This window comes from Pezoporus flaviventris, unplaced genomic scaffold, assembly GCF_033815535.1.
Source record: "Pezoporus flaviventris isolate CSIRO_AGI_PZ_B2104156 unplaced genomic scaffold, CSIRO_AGI_Pfla_v1 ptg000097l, whole genome shotgun sequence".
NCBI classification, from domain to species: domain Eukaryota; kingdom Metazoa; phylum Chordata; class Aves; order Psittaciformes; family Psittacidae; genus Pezoporus; species Pezoporus flaviventris.
The window spans coordinates 4,729,593-4,754,714 of record NW_026892645.1 but is presented as its reverse complement, the minus strand read 5'-3'; the positions used below and the strand labels follow the sequence as shown (position 1 = coordinate 4,754,714).

The window sequence follows — 25,122 nt, the reverse complement described above, 5'->3', positions numbered from 1 at the left end:
AACATAATAGTTAAGGCTATGAAAATAGATCCATAAACTTAACACTGGGGTCCTCATTAAAACCACCCTGCCTGTTTCCTATACGATACCAGTCTCGCGCTCTCCGCTGTTATTAGGCACTTGGCTGTGCCCAGTTTGATGTAATAATTAGGTGCTGACTCGTTGTAACTGAGAAGACAGCTCTGATGTCAGCGGGACTTACAAACACTGTCACACTGCTTTATTATTTTTACTACATCTACTCAGAATGTAAAAATAGCAGCCAGTCTATTCTTTCTTTGGGAGTTTATTCGGGTCCAGCGCCGCTGTAATAGGCTCTCCTTTGAGAGCTGGCGACGAAGCATGAGAGACAGCTTTCTCTTTTCTGAAGTCATTCATCTCAATCAGCAATCTTTCAATCAAAAAGGGGGGGGGGGAAAGGGAGGAGGTAGCACAGCGACACGAAGCCCCCCCCCCCCCCCCAAACATGGATTAATGCATCTGTTAACCTGGAGTTGCCGAGTTTGAGTAACTGAGCTTTATGAGAAAGCAAATGCTAGAGGTGCTGTTGAAGCAGACATCCCTAAATTGTGGAAGAAAGTTGGGGAATTGACTAGAGAGGGAATTATCCAGAGCTGAATTTCTATGCTGGATCTGTGCCTCCCACCTTCTCGTATGAGAGCTCCCCCCTGGATCTGACACTGAGGCAGGGTTTGACTGGGTTTATTACTATTTTTCCCCCAGTTCTTTGTCATTTTGTTTTGCAATTACTGAAGATTTTTATAGCTCTGCTGGAAAGACAACAAAATTGCAGAAATGTTGCTCTAACCTGAAATGAACACTGGGAAGGTCGTTGCTCTGTGTATTAGGTGAACCTTCACAATGTTATTAGGACTTTAAATTGTTTTTTATTAAACGTTATTGTTCAGATAAATCTTGTGTGAGGACGCTGGACAATGTATCTGTCTCCCCAGCTGTCTTACTTATTTGCTTATCTTTTTAAGACCAGCCATTTCTCTGTCTGTCCCTGCTCTGTGTCTGCATATTCTCCATCTTCTAATGACCTATAGCTGCTGCTGGATATTATTTGAAGACCCATTAGAGCTCTTGTTGCCCAGCCGCTGTTACAAACCAGATACCTCAAATGGGGCAGTGCTCCTTCCCATCTCCCACACAGCAGAAAAACCATAAGCATCGTATTATGGATTTCTTTTTATTAAAGTTGTAGATCTCCCTCTTACAAACCCCTGGCTTGTGGCTTGGGAAGCCCAGCTGAGGGCTGCATCTCCTGGGGGACCCCTGTTCTTACAAGTCTTGTTGCTTCAAGTGTCCCCTTTTGCTCCCAGCTAATTTGTCTTCCAATTTGTTGCAGGTGCAGCCAGATAATGAACGTTCCCTTTGCCCTGACCATGAGAGAGAGGAAAGACCTCACGTAGCAGCATGGCTTGCAGCTGAGGGCTTTGGGGAACTCGGTGCTCAGTTGCCAAAAGGCAGAGTCAAAGAGAAATCCCTGCCTGTGAGTGCCTCCCCACCACTGCGAGAGGCAGAGGGAGAAGCAGCACGACCAGCACTGCTCTTATGAACCCACTGAGCACCCAGACCACTCGGACATCATCACCCAACGTGTTCATGTTGACACAGACAGCCCTGGGAGAAAGGGATTTTAGCTCCAAAGGGTCTCTCTTATCACAGTTGTACTGATGACCAGATGCTATATCTATGTATTAATCTTCAACACCCCCCCCCCAATAGTTCTTTAAGGCAGACCACAGTTTAAGGCACTTTCCACAGCGAAGCATTTGTGGCAGACAAGAAGGTTGAGGAAAACCTGATCCAGCACCATCTGACGGCCTCTGCAATTTAATCCTATCAAATTTCATCAGCAACTCAGAACTTGATCTTTCTATTGATTGACTGGAGTCACCTTTAGATATTTTCATGCTGATTTGGAAGCCTTTTCATACAATAAAAGGAGGAAAAAATGAGGCTAAGGGAGACTTCTGACCACTGATCAGCAACTCCAGCCAAAACTTTCCCAATCAAGTGAATTGCAGAGTTGGCTTCTGTGCCGAGAGAAAACTTTCCACATCCAAATACAGCGTGCTGAGTGGAATCATTCCTGTTATCATCTGGATCTCCCTTCGACTGGATCATATTTAGATGAGCGGTTTCCATGCTGATCCCGAGAGCAACCCCTAGCTCAGTCGCTGCCTTCCTTGGGGCTCTCGGCACTGCCCTCAACCAGGGATCCCACACTTGGCCGCAGCTGCCATGCTCTACCTGGTTGCTCTCCTCTCGCACTGTCTCCCCTTGGCCATGGGACAGTATGACATTTGCAAGTCCTGGGTGACCACGGACGATGGACCGTCATGGGAGTTTTATGCTTGTCAACCCAAGGCCATGCGGATGAAGGATTATGTGACCGTCCGGGTGGATCCAGCAGGAATCACTTGCGGGGACCCGCCGGAGAGGTTCTGCACCCATGTAAGTGTTCTCTTTGTTTGATGTGTTCTAACAGACTCGGCTTGCAGGTGGCTAAAGGCAGTGCCCTGCTGAGGTGCCATTATGAGGACATTTCAGTTCAGGGTGGCAACGGGGGCTGCTGCCTTGAGCTCTCAACCTGGGGTCTGCAATGGGGAGAAGGCATCCTGACCATCCCGGTGCTGTGGTGATGAGGCCAGCCCTACAGCAGGGATGATGCTGGTATGAGGGAGGGCAAGGAGGAGCTGGGGAGAGCTCAGCAAGTCATGGCCTGGGGTTTGGGAAAGCTCTGCCCCCGGGGAGCACACAACTTGAGCCACTCCTCTGCTTGCTGAAGCAAGCAGATGCAGGATGTGTGCACCAGTCCCATCCCAAAAGGCTGCACTGGCACCAGGGTTTTACCAAGATGGGTACAGCATGAGTAAGAGCAAGGAGCAGGGTCGTAGAGGCCAGTGTGGTCCCCATGCACCAGCACCTCGGGCAGTTGGTGACAGGCACAGATTTCACTGAAGTCCCTGAAAACGTGTTCCTCCCTCTCTTCCAGCCTCCACATGAGAAGTCTGTGGACAGACACTTGCCCTTGTAGTTAAAATCTTTAGCTTATTTTCTTTTAAATATTAATCATTGCATTTCATTCCGTGCACCACAAAGCTCAGCAGGAGCATTTGATTTATAATTCACAAGGCTTTACATTGTTAAAAAGAGTTCAGGGGTCAAAGCAAAGAGCAAAACACTATGGCTGTGATGTCCCCTCCCAGATGTCCTCCAGCAGTGGTCCAAGCGCATGTTTAAGGCACAGGGACCGAGCCAGCCCATGCAGACAGGGTTTCCACTGGTTAAGGAGTGCCTTCTAAAAGTAGTATATTATTCTTTTACTACCTGTAATGAGAAGGGGAGTTCTATCTCTCAATAAGTGGACCTAGTCCCATTTTCTATTGCCAGCGTTATCCATGCCTCAGTTTGCCACCTAGAAAATGCACCAATACCTAGAAAATACCCCAATACCTAGAAAATACCCCAAACTCAGCAAACTCAGGGCATCTATTGAAATCCCAAGAGAAAAATGCTGCTTTGATACCAAGAGATGCCAAATATTTACAACCATCAGAACACGCTGCCAGTTCCCTCCAGCCTAAGGGGTCTCATTAAGCACCAAGGAAGACATTTCCACTAATTCCAGATAAGTAGCAGCTTTCCCTTTTAAAAGACCATTAGAAAAGAAAGATTAAGTCAAAGGTTGCAAACAAAACAGTTAACTGTTGATGGGTCAGTCTGTGTTTCCATTTATCTGACTGGCTGCAGAAGGATTACGAGGTGAACTCCAGATTGCGTTCCACTACATTCACTGCAGGTATTTGCAAACTCTTTGTGTCTAAGGATGCTCCAGGCTTCAGCTCCACTGACCTCCCAGGAAGCAAGAGACACAAACTGCAATCAGCTCTCTACATCTCTTGATTCAGTCAATACTGAGCTAAAACCCTTCTATTCTGGGCGCCAGCAGCATCTCCTTGTAGCGTACTCCTGCCATGTGCTCTAACACTTGCAAACACCGTGTACAGCCACGAATGGGAGTTACACAAATGCAAAACATGGATTTGCCTCTTCCTGTCCCTGCCTCACCCCGGGTGAATGCCTGGCCCAGCTCTCATCTCCCAAACCAGAAACCAGCGCTCACAGCAGCATCCCTGAGCATCTCCCTGATGAAGACTCAAGCTAAAAACAAGAGTACTATATTGCATGTTGATTTTTGGGATAGGTTTATGAATCCCCACTGTATCCATGGCCCTTTCCGCCCCATCTTACACCAGTACTGTCCTCTCCAGAGGATTAGAGAGTTTTAAAACTGAAACAGATGAAGAGCAGCCCTGCTGAGGTGAGCACTTGGTACACAGTAGGAGATGGCTGCAGGAGGGATCCAGGCTCCAGTTCAGCCTGAAGACTGGAGTGGGGAGTGCTGGGAGGCCCTCAAGGGCCATTTTCACAGCCTCTGTCACAAAGACACGTGGCCATTTACTGCTGAGCATCCCCTTATGGTCGGTAGAAAGTGGAATCAGCAAGAAACTGCCCTTCCATCGCCAGCCCTGAGTGGTGGCTTGACACCTATTGACATGCAGAGAGAGGCGAGCAGAGCCCGCAGAGGATGTGAGCAGAGCTTTGCTACCCCAGCGCAAGGAAGTGCTGGGCAAAAATCAATGTCACTGCCCAGCCTTCATTCCATCCTCCAAGCCTCAGCCCTTGCTGTGAGAGGAGGGCAAGCAGCTCACACAAACCCTGCGCAGCTCCTGCTCGGGTGCCTTTTGGTGTCTTGTTATCCTTTCTCTTCAGGTTTTAATTATTTCCCTATAACAGGTGGGTTCTCGGAGGAGCCTGGCTCTCCAGCAGAGAGGTTCTCGTGGTCACTGTATTGCTTTCTTAGGTGTCTTTCAAACCAGCGGGGTACTGCCCGCGCAGTTAAACTGACGTTACTCGGAGTTAAGCACAGCCTGGCAGGACGCCTGCGCTGCTCAGACAGCTGAAATCAAAGTCAAAAACACACACAAACATCCCTCTGTGCTTAAGGCAGCCACACAAGAGGGAGGAGGATGCCATCCGCACGCGGGGCATCGCTGCGGGCAGGTAGAGGAGGAGAGTCCTGCTTCAAGTCAGGACCCTGTGTTTCCTTGGGGCTGTACCGGTCCTGAGCAGGCATTGCACAGCCTGCAGGATCACACACTGCTATGGTTGTAAGAACGTGGAGCAGCGCTGATAGAGAGTTCTGCAAAAGGAAGTGCCTGGAGGATTGCAGGAGTTGTTGGAGGATTGTCCTTTCTGTTTTACAGCAGTTCCAGTCACATCTGCCTGCTCCCTTCTGGTTGGCAAGAGTTTTGCTGCTTATTAAAGTCAGGGGTTTTGCCTTTTCCACGGTTTCTGAACCTTCTCCTATTCATGTCAATGGCTTTCTAGCAGGGTCACCTGAAAAATGACTCGTACTTCCCCCCCGGCAGGGCAGGGGGGAGTGATGGGAGCAGGAAGACAGATTGATAAGTAAATAAAAGCCTGAATGAATCTAACCGCTTGACTGAAGACTAATAGGGAACAAACAGATTCTTTTAACCAGGGATGTTGAGGGAAGGGCGAGACTTCTATGAGAGCAAGAGTTCTGTGGTCAAAGATCTCATCCAGGGCATGGCACAGAGCAGCTAAAAGCAGATTTCAGATGAGTTCCTATGAGCCAACAGTCGCCATGGAATGGTGTTGCTGCTCCCTGAGAGCTCCTGCACCCAACCAGTGGCACAGGAAGCCCAGCTTCCCACTGGGATCGGAGCCCTTTTTACCCCTCCCAGAGGTGTTGAGACAGTATTTCTTGTTCAGACAACACTCTTTGATGCAGGGCCGAGCTCTTAGCTTGTATTGATGGGTCAGGGGTATTTTTATTTGGCGTCAGCATTGTTTCATCAGCTAATAGAGCTTGTTGATTTTGGCACGGGTACGTAAAAGGAGAAGGCTTTATTTATTCATTACACATGCAGCCAAATATGATGTTTAGTTTAATTCTTAGCTAAACTTTCCTCAATGACATGTGGATATAAGGCTCATACTAAAGAACTATTTCTTTTCGTAGACTGAGGGCTAAGATTGGAAAAAGCAGACAAACTTTTGGGCACAGAAACCCTTTCCCCTACATTCTTAGACCATCTCATACGTATCTACCCTACCATATCTTCATACCCCTCACAAAGGATTGTGAGTTTGGGATGATTAGAACTAACGTCAAAGGTCTTAAAGTAAGAAAGAGAATAGATTTGTTTCAGGGATGCTCTTCCAAAAGTAAGACCTATTTAAAGGTCTATATTATATAGACCTTTTATCTATATTATATAGACCTTTTGAAGACCTATATGGTATTAGGGACAATTACTTTGCTTTTATGCCAAAATTCAGCAGCACAAGAAATCCACTCTCTGCTGTCAGATTGCCCATGGCATCTCAGTCAGGGTTGTAGGGATGGAAAGCTACATCTTTTCCCATTTGTAAAGCCCTAACAGCCCTCTTTTCCCCTTGAATCCCCCAGTACATTAAATTAACACCTGGAAAATTCTCCCATTTCCTTTGGGAAGAGCCCGGAAAAGGCAACTGCAGCCATTTCCATTGGGATGAAGGCTTCTCTAATCCACCTTTTGCTCCCATCCTGCCATTGCTTTCGAGTGTGAGACAAAGGGCTGGGGCCTTTTGGTTTCTGTTCCCACCCTTAATCACTTCTCAGCATCAGGGCTGCTGCAGAGAACACTGTTTGAAGTCAAGATCAACGGCTCCTTGCCCTTGGGGCCAGACCCTTGGATTGCACGTTATTAGCTGCTCAGCAAATTGCACACCACTGCTCTCCCACCACAGAGGCTACTCCGGGGTGCGGCAAGATCTTGGTATTACAAAAGCAGAGGCTTTACAGAAAATGAAAGAACACAATTCAGCTTTGAATTAGAGAGTGCTGAGCAAACAGGATTGCCCCCCCCAAGACTGTAGCAATTTCCTTAAATGCCCAGTTCGGGATTCATCTTGTTGTAAAGTGGGATGCTGCTCGCCTAACAAGGATCATTTCCACTTGCTGATGGAAAAAGGCACGGCGATAAAAATCAGGCTGTCAAGTAGATTTAATTGGTACAGTGAGCAGAAAGTTTACCCCCACCTTGAGCGAGATGGGGAGGAATAAACTGCTTTTAAGGAAAGCTTTACTTTTCAAAGGGAGCAGCATCCAGATGGGAAAAGCTGGAGAGAACTGACTCCAAAGACTTGCTGGGGAGTGCAGCCAGAGCCAGGAGAGCAGCTCTTACGCTCACTTGCACATCAGCTCCAGGTATCAGGTTTTTCAGTAAGCAACTTTTGAAGGTGAAGGGATTCAGGGGAGTCCTTCCTATTTATTCGTTGTAAGATCTGTATTGGATTCTACAGCACAGATAGGATTTCCCATTAAACTTTAAAAGGAATTCTCCCTCCAGAAGAGATTGCCTGAGCAGGCTCCTTCCACACTCTGGTTTCCCTAAGTGAAAGTCCAGTTTTAACCTTAGTTGAGCCTGATCCCACGCTGCAAACAACCCTTTTACCTTCAGGATGTTGAGGTGTGAGGCTTTGGCTGACCCAACCCCACAACACTGCCTGTTGTCCCACACGAGTGACAGCACATCCTTCTGTTCCCACTGTAGCAGCACTACAAGCTGCAGAGCCACAGTCAGAGCAGATCATTGATCCACCTGAAAATCACCTCTGCAAAACCACCCAGACCACTTTGCTTTCTGCTTCTGCAGCTTGGCTGCAGCACTGCATGCTGAGTGCTTGGCTGCAACGCTGCATGCAGCAACAGCTGGGTCATCTGCAGCAGTGACAGGCAGCAACCTGCAGAAGTGGGGTTGTAAATCACGTACGGCACTGGACGGGTGCTTCTCATCCCATGGTTACTCTCTGGGACAGTGCAGTGATGAGCAAGCAATCCTGATGCCCTCAGCACCTGGTTCACCACATGGCTTTGGGAAGCCAAAATGGAAACAAGCCCAAGCAGTGATAAAACCCTTGTCAAGCACTGCTTCCATCTCCAGCAGAGCCACAGGCTCCTGTGGCTTCACTGTTTCCTGCTGAGCTCAGCCCCACTCACCAGACCTTGCATCCCACCAGTGAGGGGCACAGGGTGGTGAGGAGCCAGCGATTGCTCCATGCCCATCTCATGCTGTCCCCTCCCAACAGCAATGCAGCAACAACCAGGGGGTCCCAAGGTGAACGAATGCCTCCTGACCTAGATGCTGAGCTCCATCAGGCAATGCTTGGCTAGCAGAGCCCGAATTCCTGACCTGCTGGAGTTCCTATGCACACGGGCTGTTGCTGACCTGCCTAGCAGGAGTTCTCCACCAACATGGTGTGAGCACCACTGCTACCGCCCTCTCCAAGGCATCCATCTCCCCAGGCACCCAGCCTGCAGTGCCAAGTACGCCCCAGGCGTTACTCCAGCAGTTCAATGCAGTACACATGTTCCTGTGCTGGAAAACACCAAAGAGGTTTTTCCCCTCCATGGACCACGCAGCACTGCTCAGTGACCATGCAGGGGATGTCTTTGGGGAGAAGCCAATGCCTGCAGAGCCCTCGCTAAGACCCACTGGCAAACAGCAGTGAAGGCTTCCAGCCTTCGCCCCAGGCACATGAGCCATCCACTGCAGCCTCAGACGTGTCCCATGAGGTTCCCAAAGTCCCCCAATGTGCCAGGGCACATTTCAGACTGACCACAGCACAGTCCCAGCCTCCAACAGGCACCTACTGAGTTGTTCCCCTAAAACAAAGCGTAAAGCATCCAAATACTACAGCAGAGTGCTTGATGGGGCAGACACAGGAGCCTTAGTTAGAGGTAGGGGTACCCACCACCAAACCATGCTACCCCTGCAATGGCTTTGGGGGAGATCTACACCTCCATTTGAGGACCACAGCAAAGCCCCCTCTCCCTCCCCTTTCCCACCCTCAGCTTCCACATCCCATCAAACTATCAGGGCCTCTTTTACAGAATAAAATATTAATCGTGGCGTAGCGAACCTCTCTGCAAAGCCTGCGTGTATTGAGCTTACACGGCACACAAGCTTTTAGAGAGCAGGACACTTTTCCTACTTCCTAAGCATTTTCTTAGTCCTGAATCAATAATGCACTCCGAGCCCGGCACGCAGGTCGCTGCTGCTGCTGCTGCTAGGGACTGTGGACATGGGTACATCTCTGTAGCAAGATGCAAGGGTTTAATAACCTGGCAGAGAAGGGATAGGGCAGGATCCAAAGAGCTTAATTTGTAGACAAGATTTAGGGAAGCGCCCTGGGAAGAGCAAAGCTTGCAGCTCCCGGGTACTCAAAGCCTAGGTTTGGACATGAGCTAAAAAGCAGTGAATGGGATTAAACGCCTGCATCTTTGAACGCGTGCCCGTGGCTGCGGGCTGAGGGGTGTCTGATGCATCAGCTTCTGATCCCGGGCTCCAGGTCGCCCTGTAACCCAAACACCTGCCAAGGGAGCGGGTACAGCCTTGGCAGGGGGGTGATGCCAGGGCAGCAGGAGGATGGGGTTAGAGCCGCTCACCAGGGGATTAGCAGCTGACAAAGAGCTGCTCAAACACGATTCCATGGGAGGCCGGGCTGCGGGCGATGTGCGTGTGTGCCCTGCACAGATGAGATTATCTGCTTAGGAGTGGAATTTTCCGGGCAGTGTTAACCCTTGTGTCACACGCAGATCAGATGTAGAGCATCCTTCAGGGCAAGGTGCTGGGCACTGGATCCAGCATGGTGCTGCCCGGCCATCCCGGGGCTTTGGAAATGGAAGGACTGCCCCAAAGTCACTCTGTTAATGGAACACTCGAGGCCCTTCATGAGAGGTCACCTGTGGATTGGGCTGATTTCAGTCTGGGGGTTAAAATTCACCGGGTAACCAGATTTTGTGACCGGTTCTGTCTGAGCCAGAGTGGGCGTGAAGGGATTTGTGTCTGTGCACAAGTGCTTGGGTCATCCCTGTGCGTGAGGAGCAGTATCTCCCCTCACATCCTCCCTTTGCAGAGGTGATGCTTCCTGCCTGGATGTCAGCCTCCTGCAGAGGCTGTATCACCGAAGGTGCACAGATCAGGTCAGACCCTTTTCATGGGGGTGTGAAGCAGATCACAGGGAGAGCTTCAAAGACAGCACAGGGTGAAGAGATTTCCTTGACCTTCATGGTTTGCCTTGACTCTCACACCAAGCCTGAGCGAAGGAGCTCAGCTGCAGGTGCCTGAGTGAGCTCATTCTTCAGAAAGATGGAGCCCCAACGCTCCTGGTGAAGCCCGAACCCCCTCCTAAAATCCCTCCCTGCCTCAGTTTCCCCACATGGGGATACGACCTTGCACTGCCACCACACAGCCCTGTCTGGCAGCGTGATGTCTCCCCATCGGTGGTGGAGAGAAGGGCATGGTGCTGAGTTAGGATGAAGTAGGAATGCGATGCTTCTCGACTGCAGAAGCAGGCTGGAGGGGGAAGGGGAAGAACAGCCGTGAGCAGGGGTTGATTCTCTTCTCCAGCGGAGAGATGGGCCCAAGGGAGCCCGAGAGCCTTGAGCGAGCGGCACATGGTTCAGTGAATGAGAACCTGCTCCGGGCCAAAGGGAAGAGGCGAAAAGCAAAGGGAAATGTCTCGCTGAGCGCGTGTGCTCGCCCCGAGCCCGCGTTCTGCTGACTCACGCTCTCCCGAATCCCGCACGCAGGCAAAGTGTGTCCTAACGCCCGTGCCAAGGGGTGACCTTGCGCTCGGACAACCTCGGATCCGGGAGGAAGGGGAAGGAAGCGGAGGAGCAATCAATCCCCCAACCCACAGCCGGGGGGGAGGCGGAGGGAGTGACATTCAGCTGAGCCAGAATTAGCAGCAGGTCTGTGGAGGGACCCCATTTCCACCCTATTAATAATTCATCCCAGCTCTGCCTTTACCTGCTCACAAACAGCAAACAGCTTGTTAGCAAGGATGGTTTTCTCCCCTTTTGCTGTCTCTGCCCTAATAAGAGCCTTGTGCAAATGACTGGGGAGAGGAAGGAGGCAAGGGAAGGACGCACAAGCAAGCAAACCACCTCACCAGCTCACCCTGACCTTCTCCATCCCATTGCCACAAGGCCCCCCACCCAGAACTGCCCTTCCACTGCAGAGGTGAACCTGCAGAATAACCACAGACGCCTCCCCAGGACCTGCCAATGGGCCATTTAAAAGCATCCTCGTGGAGGGTTACCATGAAGAGGAGAGCAATGCCTGCAGGGTGTGTGGACAAGGGGTTTGCTGGAGCATTCCCAAGCACCTGCACAGGCAGCCTCTGGGAAAACTGCATCTTCCACCACATGAGACCGCTTTGGGACAATCTAAAATATATAGAGCTTGACCAAAGTGCTATTTAAAAAGCTAAACAAATAGAAGAGAACGTTGCATCTTGAAGAAAGCTATTAAGACCTGGTTGCGAATAGGTGCATTTTGCATTGCCTCACTGGGGACCCCTCTCTGCACACCAACAGGCATCCCAAATGAGCGCAGGTAAAGCTGTTCCTGATACGTTGGGCAGGTTTGAGACACATCCGTGCTGCAGGGAAAGCCTGCTTGGGCATGGAAGGATGGGGCCTCCCCATATTCCCTGGAGCATTGAGCCGGGAGGGTGCAGACCTTTACCCAGGCTCACAGGGAAGGGGCAGCGTGGGGCTGTTCAGCTCAAGAGGAGCCTTGCATTTCTCCTGTTATCCCCCTGCTCCCAGCCATCCCTGCCGGTGAGTTCTGCCACTTGCCAGCTGTTGGAAATAATCACTGTAAATTAATTACCATTGCTTCACCCCCTGATCCCTCCCAGCCCACGAACAGAGTGAAAATTAATTGCCAGAGAGTACTTGCCGTTCTCTCTGGGAGTCCCATCCCGGCCACCAGCAGGGTATGGTTTATGCCCTGAAGCATGAGATTTAATTACCCACAAATGTTGGGTTTGATCATAAAATCACCTTGTCTTTTCATAAACCCAGATAGAGCGGTTGAACCTTCAGGTCAGAAGCAGCAAGAGTGAAAACACCCCCTAATGATGTCAGGATGAGCCTGTGTTTTCTCCCCAGTAAATGCAGTTGTTTAGGAAAGAGCATCCTGTGTGTCCTGGAGCAGTTATTGGATGGAAAACCAAGGAAGTTTCCCAAAATATGCATTGATCAGGGTGGCCCTTGTCAAAACCTTGTGTGGGAGAAAATAGCTGTGACTCTATCAGTGGGGAGGATGAAGGTGATGGAGCCGGGGATGGCATCTTCCCTGCTTAGGGGGTTATTTCCCAGTGCTGAATCATGGTGCTGACAGGAACCCACAGCCCAGCCAGGATAAGGACAGGGACAGAGATCACTGAAAATCCCCAGCAGAGCCAGGGGAGCTCATACCTGTCATGAACTGCAGCTGGGCATAAGGAAGCAGGAAAGCAAACACAATTGGTTTGGCTTTATCCTGCAGCCTGATGAGCAAAGGGATGCAGTTTGGTGCTGGACAGGGAAAAAAATACAGCTTTTGGTTGTCCCCTGCTCCTGTCCACAAGATAAGGACCCTCGTATCTCCCATGGCCATCAGTCCTTCCCATGGCAGACGGGTTGATCAGGGAAGGGGCAGCTGCAGGACACCCATGGTGTCACTGGTCCACATCAGGTACAAGAGCAGGGCAAGAGGGATCAGGTGCAGACAAGGATTTTGCTGATGCAGTTGTTTTGCAGGACCTGGAGGAAATCTGATACCAACTTAAGGGCTTTGTTGCTGTGTGAGGCAATGCAGGGACTTTGTGAGCCTCATGAGATAACCTTTAACAGAAAAGGCAGCACCGTAGGTGCCCGAAGAGAAGCGGAAGGGATGCAGCCAAGAGCTCCTTGAGCATCACGGCTGGATGGGAGAGATGCTAAGGAGGGAACTGTCACCTCCCAGGTGGTTCAGGCCAGGGCTTTCTTGGCCATAAGCATTCCCAAGGAGTGAAGGTGGTTTCTGTGCCATCCCCTGCCCCATTGAAATTGCTCTAGCAAGCCAGGCCTCACAGGCCAGCAAAACACTGCTTCCCTGGAATTACTGCTGCTGTTTCCCCTGGGATCACTTGTGCCATTTGGCAAAACTGCATGAAAACCTACAGATGAGAGGGGCAGCACCACACAAACCCCTCTCACCCACAGCCCCTTTGATTCCCTTGGCCAAGGCACCATTAAACAAATCACACTGGGTTGTAAGAGCCATGATGAGCATCCTTAGCCGAGAAGCACAAACTTTCACACCATCTACTTATTTTTCCTTGCTCAAAACCTATTTTTTCCCCTATTATTATTATTACTACTACTACTATTATTATTATTATTATTAATTGTGGAGCTGGTGGTTGCAATGCTTTCCAGCTTGCCTTTGGCATGGAGATCTCCCAAAAGCTGCAGTTTTATTTCCGTGCAGCTTTCACCATTCACAACAGATGTCTGGTTTGTTTAAAATATTCAACAGCCTAATGATTAATCAAGTAATTTCACCTACAAAAAAATACAATTTTATGCTATGAAGCTTCGAAATGGCATTATCTGCTTGGGAGAAAAAAAGGAAACCAACTTTGTGTGCTCATTAAGAGCTCTAGAAACCAGCTGGGCTTCTATTGTGGCTGTTTCCCCCCATTTCCTCCCTTCCCAGCAAGGTGGGGAGCAGCTTTGCTGCAGCATCCTGGATTCCTATCATCATGCCTTGTCAGACCAATATCTTGTTTCTTAACTCTTCCTCAAGGAGCAAGTCCCTGCTGTCACCTTCAGAAAGTCTCTTTTACAGCATTTCTGCCCAGCACCAACCCCAAGCACTAAGAGGAGGCAAAACCTAAAGGCTGGGTCTGCATTTTCTACAATGAGAATAGTGGAACACTGGAACAGGTTGCCTGGAGAGGTTGTAGATGCCCTATCCCCGAAAACATTCAAGGTCAGGTTGGACAGGGCTTTGAGCAGCCTAGTCTGGTTGAAGATGTCCTGCTCACTGGAGGGGGGATGGACTAGAGGCCCTTTAAAGGTCCCATCCAAGCCAAACCATTCTATGATCTGCCCCATGGAGGCACAATGTTGCTGTGATGCCCTTTGTTAGGACAACTTATCCTCAACAAGGCTCTTGCAGTTTGCCCCTTTGGGCTGAGCTGGTGCTAAGCAATTTACGGTGCTTTTTGGTACACCCTCAAGAAATGAGCAACCAGAAGAGCATGCCAGAGAGCTGGAAACCTGCAATATCTAGTTACTGTGAGGACACTCACCACTGATTTAATGGCATAAGACTCCAAGCGAACTGGTTTATTTTAAGCTCACTGAGACCAAGTTTGCCTGGCTAATGCATTCTGACTTTTAGATTGAAGACTTAAATATCTTGAGACTTTGGGCAGATTCTTTGGAGGACACACGGTTTGGAGGAGGAAACCAGAGTCAAAAATAACACCTGGAATTGTTTCAACAGTACTATAACTGATCTTACTAGGACCAACGGAGCAGCCAAAGCATGGCCATCTGCTTCCGCTCCCCCCTGCCCTCCCGGCTGACTTCAAACCATCCCACCAGCACAAAATGCATTGAGCATCCCGCGGAGGAAGGACAATTCAATAAGCCTGAAACCAAAAAGGAACACTTCATTTTAGCAGAGGAAGCTGTAGTGGTGTGACTCACTCCATGGCTTTTGAGGCTACCCCCCCACACACACACCTTTCAGCGCTGCCACTTAAAGGTTATTTTTGTGTTTGCCCTGTTACAACCACACAGCTCTCGAGCCCTGCACTGCTCCAGAGCATCGGGGTGGTTTAAGACAGCTCTGGTGCCTGCTGAGCTGAGCATACTTAAGGATTGGGATGCACAGGAGCCATCAGGGATTGTGTGTCCATTCCCTGGGACGAGCATATGGGAGACAGGCAGAGTTTTGGCTCCACTTCTTCCTGCTCTTGACCTGCCAAGTTCCCTGCCAGGGACATGCCTGGCCAGGCCTGTCCCTCCAGACGGGACACTGGGATTGGGATCATGCTTGTCAGACTCTGTTGCTCCTGGGAAACCTGTCCGCTCTGTACATCCTTCACTTGTCAGAGTAATGCTTTCTTGTTGTGGCCTGTCCTCTGTGTAGTTTGGACACTCCTTAAGGAAGCCTTTAAAGAAAAGAAAGCCCTGATAGGGGCATCATCCATAGCCCTGAAGGTGAAGCTGGCCACTGCGGCCAGCTCAAGATGCAAATAGTCAGTGGAGACTCATCTTACACCAGCCCAAGTGCTTTGGCAGCCCTAATGGCTGCCACATGCAAGGAAAGGAATCCACATGGCCAGGACAGCTCTGTGCACAGACTCCTGCTCATACAGAGCCTCTCTGAGAGGCAGGGCAGGTTTATCAGGGAGATTCCTGCTACCATCCCAATCCAATTCCCCTCCTGAGCCCACCAAGCCACTGCTCTACTGCACCCTCCTTCAGACAAGAGGTGGAAAGGGACTTCCAGGATGGTCTTTTCAAGACTGTCCTATTAAGCCATCTGTATGACCACATTGGCGGGAGGACCATACTGCAACACAATATGTTGCCTCATATACACAGGAAACATACTCAGAGCCCCCGGTGCTTCAGCTGATGGGGATTTTTCTTCCTTCTCCATCAGCCACTGCTGTAAAGCTGTGCTAAGAGGCAGCTACATCCCCCAGCAGGAAGCTGTGCCTCATTAGCAGAGGTAAACAATTCCCCTGAACGTGACAAGTCAAGAGAGCACATTAAATATGTCAGAATCTGAGGGGTTTTTTAATCCCTGCTCCGGAGCAGGGTGTTGTGACAGGAGAGGATGCCCCAGCATGGCACAGAGCCCCCCACTGCACCCCAGCTGGCATCTCCCCTTGCTTGGGGCATCTCCCCTGTTCAGGAGGCAGGTGAGGTGCCCTCAACTTCACCCACCTGAGCAAGCTTCAGCACTCCCCACTGATTTCCCTTGCTCAGTTGGCACGGTTTCACACAAGATAATAAAAACTATCCACCATGTGCTTCTAAAACATCAACCAAAGCATCCATTCAGTCTCCTCCCCACACCAGAGCTCAGCAGCTCCAGCTGCAGCCCTTCCAGCACACATGGAGATGGCAAAAGCCACAAGCCACTCAAGTCAAGGCAGTAACAGGCAGAGCAAATCTCTGCACGGCACTTGCAGCTTTACCATTGGGTAGGTGCATGTGAGAGCAAGACAGCGCTGCAAACAGTATGAGTTTTGCCCTGTTTTATCAACTGGCTTCTGTTTTCCCTGGCAGCCTCATGCACACACACACAACAGCACATACTTTATTTACAGGAGTCCCCTTTTCTCCCCAAGGCTGCCACCACATCCCCTGCAAAGGAGCCTGGTGCTCACGTACAGATCAGCTGCTCGCTGCTTGGTGTTATCCCCGCTGCTGGCGGAGCAGCCTCCTGCCTTATTTACAGCGTGCTACTCACACGCTGCTCAGAAGACAGAATTATTTATGTCCTCGCAAGCTTTTCCAGGCTCCTCAATGCTGTGGTCTCCACTCACTGTGCAAACAGTTGCTCGCATTCAGTGGGTGTCTCCGAGCTGCGGAGGGGCACCAAAGGCCGTTTTACAGACACAGAGTGGAGAAGCTCTAAGTAGTTCCCAAGCTGGCAAAGCCCAGATTCTCCAAAGCACCTCATGTTACACAGCAGTATCCATGTTCAAAGCAAAGCCCCACTTTGCACCTGAGAGCACCCATTTGTACAAGCCAGACCCCCGTCCTCTCTTTTGCCTGGGGTATACACAGGGCACCCTAAGAGCAGATCACAAGCACTGAGAATCCAGCTGTTTCCCAGGTCAAAGCAAGCCCATGGTGCAGGATCAGTCCCCAGTGCCATGAACACAGAAGCAGCCTCTTCCCATGCTTGCAGTAGGGCTCTCCCAGCCCTGGGACTCAACCAGCCTTCACAGCCCACAGCTCTGCACCTCATTTCATTGAGCCCCCAGGTACCAGCTTCACCTCCCTGGCCCCAGTACACAGCACCTCTCCATAGGATGCTGACCACACACAAAGCATTCACAGACCGAAGCACAAAACCCAGCTCAGTCTTACCTTGCAGGTCCGTTGTGCTCAGGAGGGTCAGACCTCACACCCCAGCAAGCTCCTCACCTCCAGCCATCAGCTCTGAGCATCTCCAGCTGCTTTATCACCTCTTCCTCCTCCTCCTCTGCCAGGTGGCTCTGCCTCCCTGCCAAGGGTCCCACTGCAGCAGAGCCTGATGGTGAACCAATCCCTCCCTGATCCTGGGGACTTTGAGCCTGAGAGGGAGGTGAAACGACTGCAAAGAGATGCTTCACATGCAGAAGAGATTTGCATTGTGTTGCAGAGATTTTTTTTGCAGCTAGTACCCACATTACAGCCCCACATCATCCCCATCTGACCCACACTCCTGGAGGCAGGGGCTGCAGGGCAAGTGATAATGGGCTTTAACACACACACACACCCACATGGGCAAGCAATAAACCCATTGGCACAGCTACCCCTGATGGCTGCCTCCAAAACATCAACGTTTGGGGTGGGACCTTGACAACACGTTCAGCACATGTGGATTTGGGTGTGTGTCCCCCTGCAAAACGAGCGAGCTCAGCCGTGAGCTGTCACCTGTGGGCAGAATAGGACGGTGGGAGCTTTCCTCCCATTGCCCAGGCCTGCCTGGTTCTTGCACTGGAGCAGGGATGAGCACAGCTTTCCATACACTTGCAACGCAGCCAAGTTTAAGTGAAGTTTCTCAGAGGCTGTCTCAGGGAAAGAGCTTTCTATGAAATTTGCCCCCGTGCCAAATTGTGAGGCCTTTTTCCAAAGGGCCTTTCAAAGGAAACAGTTCAGCCGTTCTTACAGCAAAGGCAAAGCCGCATCTGTCTTAAATTCATGCTCAGAAACGGCATCATCCAGAGCCAGACCCCCGGCGTGCTCCAGTTCAGCCCAGCAGTTCACATTTGACACAAGCAGCTAAAACCAGGGCACAGTAACGGTGTGAGCTCATCTGTGTGCACGCGATGCGCAGGCGTTGCCTTGTCTCTGTGACCATTATTGTTGTTCCAGGAGAACCCATACCTGTGCAGTGATGAGTGCGACGCCTCCAACCCGGACCTGGCCCACCCGCCAAAACTCATGTTTGACAGTGAGGATGAAGGGCTGGCCACGTACTGGCAGAGCGTGACGTGGCGCCGGTACCCGGAGCCGCTGCTGGCCAACATCACGTTGTCCTGGAACAAGAGCATCGAGCTGACGGACGACATCGTGATAACCTTCGAGTACGGCCGCCCCACCATCATGATGCTGGAGAAGTCGCTGGACAACGGGAGGACTTGGCACCCGTACCAGTATTACGCAGATGACTGCATGGAGGCCTTCAGCATGCCAGCACGGAGGGTCCGGGACCTCTCCACCACCAGTGCCAACAGGGTCCTCTGCACGGAGGAGTATTCCCGCTGGGCGGGCTCCAAAAAGGAGAAGACCGTGCGGTTCGAGGTGCGGGACCGCTTTGCCATCTTCGCTGGCCCCGACCTCAAGAACATGGACAACTTGTACACCCGGCTGGAGAGCGCCAAAGGGCTCAAGGACTTCTTTACCGTGACCGACCTGCGGATGAGGTTGCTGAGACCGGCCCTGGGAGGCACCTACGTGCAGAGGGAGAACTTGTACAAGTACTTCTATGCCGTCTCCAACATTGAAGTCACCGGCAGGTAACGGCTGCTGTATTTCTTTGGGTGTCTCTTCTCCAAAGAGGGATGAGAAGAGGGTTACTGCCGTAAAACTAAGCCATCAGTGTTTCTGTTGACTGGTGTGATTATCAGTGTTTCTCCCTCTAATATCCCTTCTCCCCAAGCAGGGCAGCATCAGTAATAAAACAGATTTGTCCTTGCAGGCAGCATCTGGGGCACCTCCAAGGCTGTGTCTGAGAGAAGGGCTGTGACCTCCCAGAGCTGGGACACGACTTGGATGGATGGATGGGGTCTGATTCCCTCTGATATCTCATCCCCAGCTCTGCAAACACAGCCAGCCTCTGCCCAAGAATCCCAGGGGTGATGCTAGTGGATCTGGGAATGCGAGTGAGGAACAAGGCTCACGCTACTGAACACCAGCTCACTGCCAGTACAAGTAGGATGGGTCACTGCGAGTCATTCCTACACCCCTGGAGCAGCCCCAGTCACCCCCTCTTTCTGTAGCACATCCCAACATACCTGGGGCAGGGGAAGGCAGAAGAGGGTTTGTTTCTCCTGGCTTTTGTTTTTCATCCCTCTGTACGGTGCCATATGTTACGGTATGACATCAACCGAAAAAGCAAAGTAAGGTGGAAAAATGCCGAGATGGCTGATTTCCCACCCAGCTTGTGGATTCAGCGTGTGTGAGACTTACAGGCAAGAGGGGAGAAAATCTCCCCATCACCCACCCCCTGCTAACGAGAATCACCACAGCGACAGAGGAGCCGTTTGTATCGGTTCCAAACCATCCCCTTCTGAGGCTTGCGAGCAAAACAGAACTGTTTTGTAGGTGCCACCGAGGCTGGCTTTGAACGGGCTCCAAGGGGAAGGAAGCGAGGGATGGGAGAGCCCTTTCCTCCCACAAGGGCAGGCAGGAGGCAGTGGTGAGGGGATAGGTCTCGCTTGAGCATCCTATGGGATGAGGGGTATTTTACACCTGCCCATAAGCATTGCCAGGGGTACTAAATATCCACAGTCCTCAAACGGCCAGGGATAGGGCAAAATAGCAGAGTAAAGAGGGTGAAAGGGAGGGAAAGCAGGCAAAAATGAGAGAAATAAGTGCGTTGTCTTCCCCTCCACCCTGACCATAGCCAGTCCTGTTCCTGCTCCACCTGCCACGGCCCCATTCCCCAGGCTGCCCCCAGGGAAGCTTGGTGTTACTGACAGCAGTGGCAAAGCCATAGGGATCAATTCCCAGTCAAAGGCCACACTGACAGGGGTGGCTGGCAGGAAGGGTTGGAGCTGGTGTATTGATTTATCCAGGCTGGTTAGCCTCTGTATCAGGGACACGGAGTTTTCAGCTCAGAAAGTGGTAAATTAGGATTAAATGTTTGATGTCAGTGCAAATGGCCTTGGGCTTCCAAGCATGGAGATAACTGTGCAGATAACCGAGGACTTGTTACTGCGTTTGCAGCAGCTACAGGATACTTGATGCTTTAAGGTAGATGTTAAAATGCTCCTGGCATCCTGAGCCCTTCACCTTTCTGCCTGCTGGTGAGAAGGGATCAGGCTGCGAACACCCAGTGGAAGCTGCAATGCTGCTTTTTTGCTGGGGCCAGAATGGGATGGGTTGGGGTTTGTTGGCTGATTCCTGGTGGCCTCAGCCCTGGCGCTGGCACACTGCCTATGTGGATGGCTGCCTGCATGGACGGCTGCCCATGGCTGCTGCAGAGCAACAGCTCCTGCTCACCTCCCTCTTGGCTCCTGACTGCAGCTCCTCCAATGCAGCAGGGCCTTTGGGAGGAGAGGGCTTTTCCTTAGCCAGGGACAAAGAAAACTCTGAAATCTGCTTTTCCCAGCCCGAAGCTGTGAGCTACAGCAATACCCAGCTTTGCGCTGCTCCAGCTCTCGCCGTCTGTCCCCATGTGCTGGGTCACTCCCCAGGAGAGGGAGATGCTCATGCTGATAGAGAAGAAGTCAATGCTTGTCCTGCGCTGACTCTTCCAGCTCTGATGGGCACAGGGCAGGGAGGGGTGTTTGGCTGAGGAGCTGTGGGTAAGTGCTGTATAAGGTGGAGAAGCTTCATGTGAATCAACTCTGCTCCTGTGATTATTCGAGTCCCAGCAAGCAGGTTTTTGCACTGGAAAGCAATCTAATTCCAGCTGTAAGCAAAACCAGTTACAGTGCAGGGACTAAAACCAAATTAAATCTTGTGTATGGCTCAACAAGGGGTAGGTTATTGAGAGGAAGAGAGGAGAAATCAATGTGAGCCTGACAGGAGCACTGTGCAGGGAAGGGGGGAGGCAGGGCAGGCAGGGAGGGGGATGGATGCATGCTGCCTCTTCCAGGATGCGGGAATGACTGTGTCCGAGGAGGAAAGAGCATGGATGAAATGGACTGATCCCCTCAGTCCTTGTGCTCCAGGGTCCCCATCCATGCGCACCCTCTGCTTCACCCCTCTTTTTCCCACCAAGGAAAACCCCAATCTCCCGGAGCTTTGGGGAAAAGCAAAAAGAGGCACAGCAAAGGACACATGGAGAAGGGGAAGGAGTTTGCTGCCTTCTCTCCTTCTGCAGGCCAGAATGGACGAGGGTGGTCAAGAGTTTGCCAGGATCTCCAGAGTATCTGATGAATCCTGAGAGTCACTGCTGCCTTCCTGGGTGTTGGTGCAATGGACTGGTACCACACAGCCTCCTCTGCCCACCCCATCCGCATCTCCTCCTCCCACAGCCTCAGCCAGGTCCATTTCTCTGTTCACGGCTGACAGTTTATTTTTACTTTCTTTCTTCTTGATATCTATTTCTCGTGTTTCTTTTATTTTCCCCTCTTCTGCCATCCGGTCCCTATTGATCCGCAGAGTAACTGGAGATGCAGAGGAGTCAAGACAGGAATAGACACGAGCAAGCCCTTGGCCTGTGCGCTCGGGTGTGTGCCAGGCAGGGTGGGGAAGGGAAGTGGAAAGACTTTTCCCCACAGATCTCTATTCGCTGCTTGGTTTTCTCCTCGGTGCAGCATTGAACTCAGTCATCTTCTCAGGAATGGGTGAATGAGCTTTTCCCGGCTGCCGGCGCGATGAAAGCCGCCTCTTCTCTTTCCATTACACACTGTGTCTCTTTGGAGTAATTCTTTCCCCTTCATAACGTCAGTCACCACAGTGCTCACCAGGGCACGCTCCATCATGGAGACATTAATAAGCCATAATTGAAGTTAATGTGCCATGGCCAGGACATGTGGATCCAGTTAGGAGAAATCAGATTGAGCAGAAGTGAATCAATTTTGGACTGATTATTCAGATCTTTCTCCTTTGTCCTCCCTTGCCCCAGTGCATGCTGTCTGTCTGTCCGTCCATCCTGCCAGAGGTGAGCAGCCCCCAGAGGAAGGCAGCAGGAGGGAGCGCTACTCATCGCCGAGCAGCCCCATTTAACAGTGCTTTGACCTGGTCTTTGCTTGGGCCAAACAGGCACCAACAAAAAGACGAGGCTTCCAGTTTTGTAACAGCACTTTCTTTCCTCTCTTCTCCAGTTGGCTTTTCTGAGGGTTTCCTTGGCTTCCTTTTTTGCCTACACAAAAGAACTGCTCCTCTGCTTTGATCCCTGCCTTCCCTTTGTGCAGTTCTCAGTGCCATGTACTCAACACTGTATTGCTGTTAAAGACAAAGCAGCTCCTGCCCAGCCTGGTGGCTGCCTCCTGCTTCTGCCCTCCAGGCCAGCACAATGGTAGCAGCTCAACACGCTTCCCTAATGGGTGTAGCTCAGCCCAAGCCAGGGATGCCAGTGCAAACGTGTACCAGGGTGCTGTGCACTGCTTGGACATTCCTCCTTCTGGCTCTGTTGATGAAGTTGTTGGAGAGCCTCCAGCTGATCTTGACTTCTCCAACAAAGCTGTCTCTAAAAGGGAGGAAAGAAGCAGGTTTGGTTGGCAGAACAGTCTCTTGTTGGGGTGTTCTGCCCCATTGAGCATCTTTCCATGGGGAGCAAGGAGGGACCAGCCTCTTTGGCATCACCACTGCTTTGCAGAAGGGACCTGGGATAAATGATCTGTGAGAGCATGGGCTTCCCAGCTGAGCTTGCTCAGCCCCAGTGCCTGAGCATCACCCGCAACATAGCCACGGGCTCCCCCAAACCCCCCCCAAGAACTACCCCAACACCCCTGCACCCCTTAGCCAGCTTCTACCTGTGCTCAGCAGCCTTGGGAAGACCACAAAAAACAGGGCACGCGCTGCCTGTGCCTGTTCCCACTTCTTCCCCTGCAGCTCCTGGCTGCCAGACTTTGGGTCCCAGGAGGTAACAGCATCCTCGTGTCAAGGACAGCCAAGTCTGCGCCAGCATTGCACTGCGTTCCTCGGCCCGTCCTCGCCTCCCTGCTGGCCAGCCCCGGAGAGCTGGATAGCTGAATTCCCCTGGCATTCCTCCAGGCTGGAATTAGTTGGAGTTCAAGCAAAATCTTGCTCTTGGTCATACAGTTGATGCGCAGCAGCTGTGAGCTTGGCTTTCCTTGAGTCTCTTAAAGGATTTTACTCCCACTGCAGCAAGATGGAGGGGAACATGCAGAGGGGGGGAGGGAGAAAACCAGAGAGCTCCTCCTTCTCCAAACACTCCTGACACTTTGTCAATAGCCGGAGACGGATGCCCAAGGTCCTATTACCTGCTCCTGGCTTTGGTTTGTGAAGGTTTTTATCTCCCCTCCGATTTTGTTGCCGAGTTGCGTCCGGCCCTGAGGAGATAATAGAATTTCATCGATAGACTGAGAAGGTGATGTATGTTAAAGCACTTAATATAAAGAGACTTCTACAGGAGCCCAAATTCAATTTGGCCAATGAACTCAATTGCAGGCATTATTGCATTCCAGGAGAAAGAACAAGAGCATTTATACACATTACTCTGCAAATATTTATGTTCACGTATCCATGTGATGTCCTCTTCACCCTTCCTCCCTTCTGTTGCCTGACCCCCTAATGGGGAAGTTTGGTTCTGTGTTTGCTTTTTAAGACAGCTTTGAATGTAAGTAACGTTCCACCACTCAGCAGGATCTTGACAGCTGGTGAGTGTCAACTTACAATAAATAGCCTGTCGGATGGGAACAGCCAGCTATAGCCTGCTCTCCACTTTGGCATCTTTCAGATTGTCTCCTCTCTGTAACCCAAACCTCAAATCATTTCGAAGGGCAGCGAGGAGGGTTCTCCCTGCCGGCAGGACTCATCTCTCCCTACCACACAACCAAAAGTGAAAACCCACAAGGAAGACAAACACTCACAGCATGTCCCTCTGACCTAACCCAGAGGGTTTTATTCAGCTTTTTGGCTCTACGGAACCCAGAAGCCTCCCTCCATGGTTTGAGCAGAAAGAAACAATGCATTTAAATGACTTTTTCTTCCTCTTCAGCCCCTGGACTGCAGGCTCAGTTATGCTCCCAGCCCTGCTCCTGGGATGAATGAGCTGCCGTCACCTTCTTCATCCCTGCTCCAGTCTCTGGCAATAGCAAACCTCTGCCGAGCGATCTCCCAGCAAGGCAAATCCTAATATAACAGCTCTCCACGAAGGGACAGTGCTTCTTCCATGGCCCAGCCATTAGAAGCTATTTTTACCTGCTTCCACACGCACAGATGGGCCAGAAACAATCCAAACTCAGCACCCGTTATGCTTTGCCCAAAAGATTTGCTCCCTGGTTTTGCTGAGCTGCCAAAACAGTTGCAAAGGAGCAAGTAGAAAGCGGGCAAGCCACGGCCAGGCAGCTGCCGGAGCGTGCTGCGAGCAACGCTGGGGATGACAGTAGAGATGGAGAAGAGTTATTCATGTTTCCCCGAGAGCTGAGATCAGTTGAAACATCGTTTTCCTTGGGGACGGAGAGGGAAGAGCTCCCTTCAAACACATTGTCCCATGAGACTCATTAAAGGCTCATCAATTACAGTGAGAGCAAACAATTCAAGGGAAAGCTATCATAAGCCTTCCTTTGGATGGCAGTCATTAGCGGCTCTCTGCTGTGCTGCCTCTCCCCAGCACCAGAAAGGGAGCAAGGGGAAAAGACAAGACAGTGGTGATGGGGAAGCAGGAGCCAGATGGCCCAGGAGCAGGCTGGATGGGACCAGGTCGCCACAGCATCCTTGGCCGTGCAGTAGCATTCTTATAGGAAGCCCAGGGTGGAGATGAGTGTGCACACTGGACTGCAAGGAGACTTGGAGGGGAGGTGCTCCAGGACTGGCTGAGCCTTGCAGGAACGGCGAGGGATAAAGAGATATCCTTTGCCTTTCTCTGCCTTATTTTCTTGCTCTGCAGGTGGGCTCCTGGACAGAAAATTAGCTGCAAACCACAGAAGAATCCTTGGAAGGAAAGCAAAGGGCTGGGGTGTCTTTTAAAGATGATTTCAAAGTCATTATTAATGGAAGCTCAGGGACAGGGGCTGCTTTCCCACTCCCAGCATTGCTTCTGTAGGTTTGCAGCACTCACCCCTGTGCATGGGCGTCTCTTACATCACACATGGCCTTGGCATCAGACGCCTCTCCAACCA

At 51.1% G+C, this 25,122-nt stretch overlaps 1 protein-coding gene across 2 annotated transcripts in view; it reads left to right on the top strand.

The window, feature by feature from the left end:
• NTNG2 (netrin G2) overlaps positions 1-25,122 on the top strand; it is a 44,961-nt gene that overhangs the window by 1,716 nt on the left and 18,123 nt on the right. For both annotated transcript variants that reach the window (XM_061476511.1, XM_061476510.1), the window contains exons 2-3: positions 1,352-2,463; positions 18,017-18,660. In XM_061476511.1, the coding sequence (XP_061332495.1) occupies positions 2,251-2,463; positions 18,017-18,660 (857 nt within the window). In that variant the 5' untranslated portion in view covers positions 1,352-2,250. The remainder of the gene's footprint in view (positions 1-1,351; positions 2,464-18,016; positions 18,661-25,122) is intronic.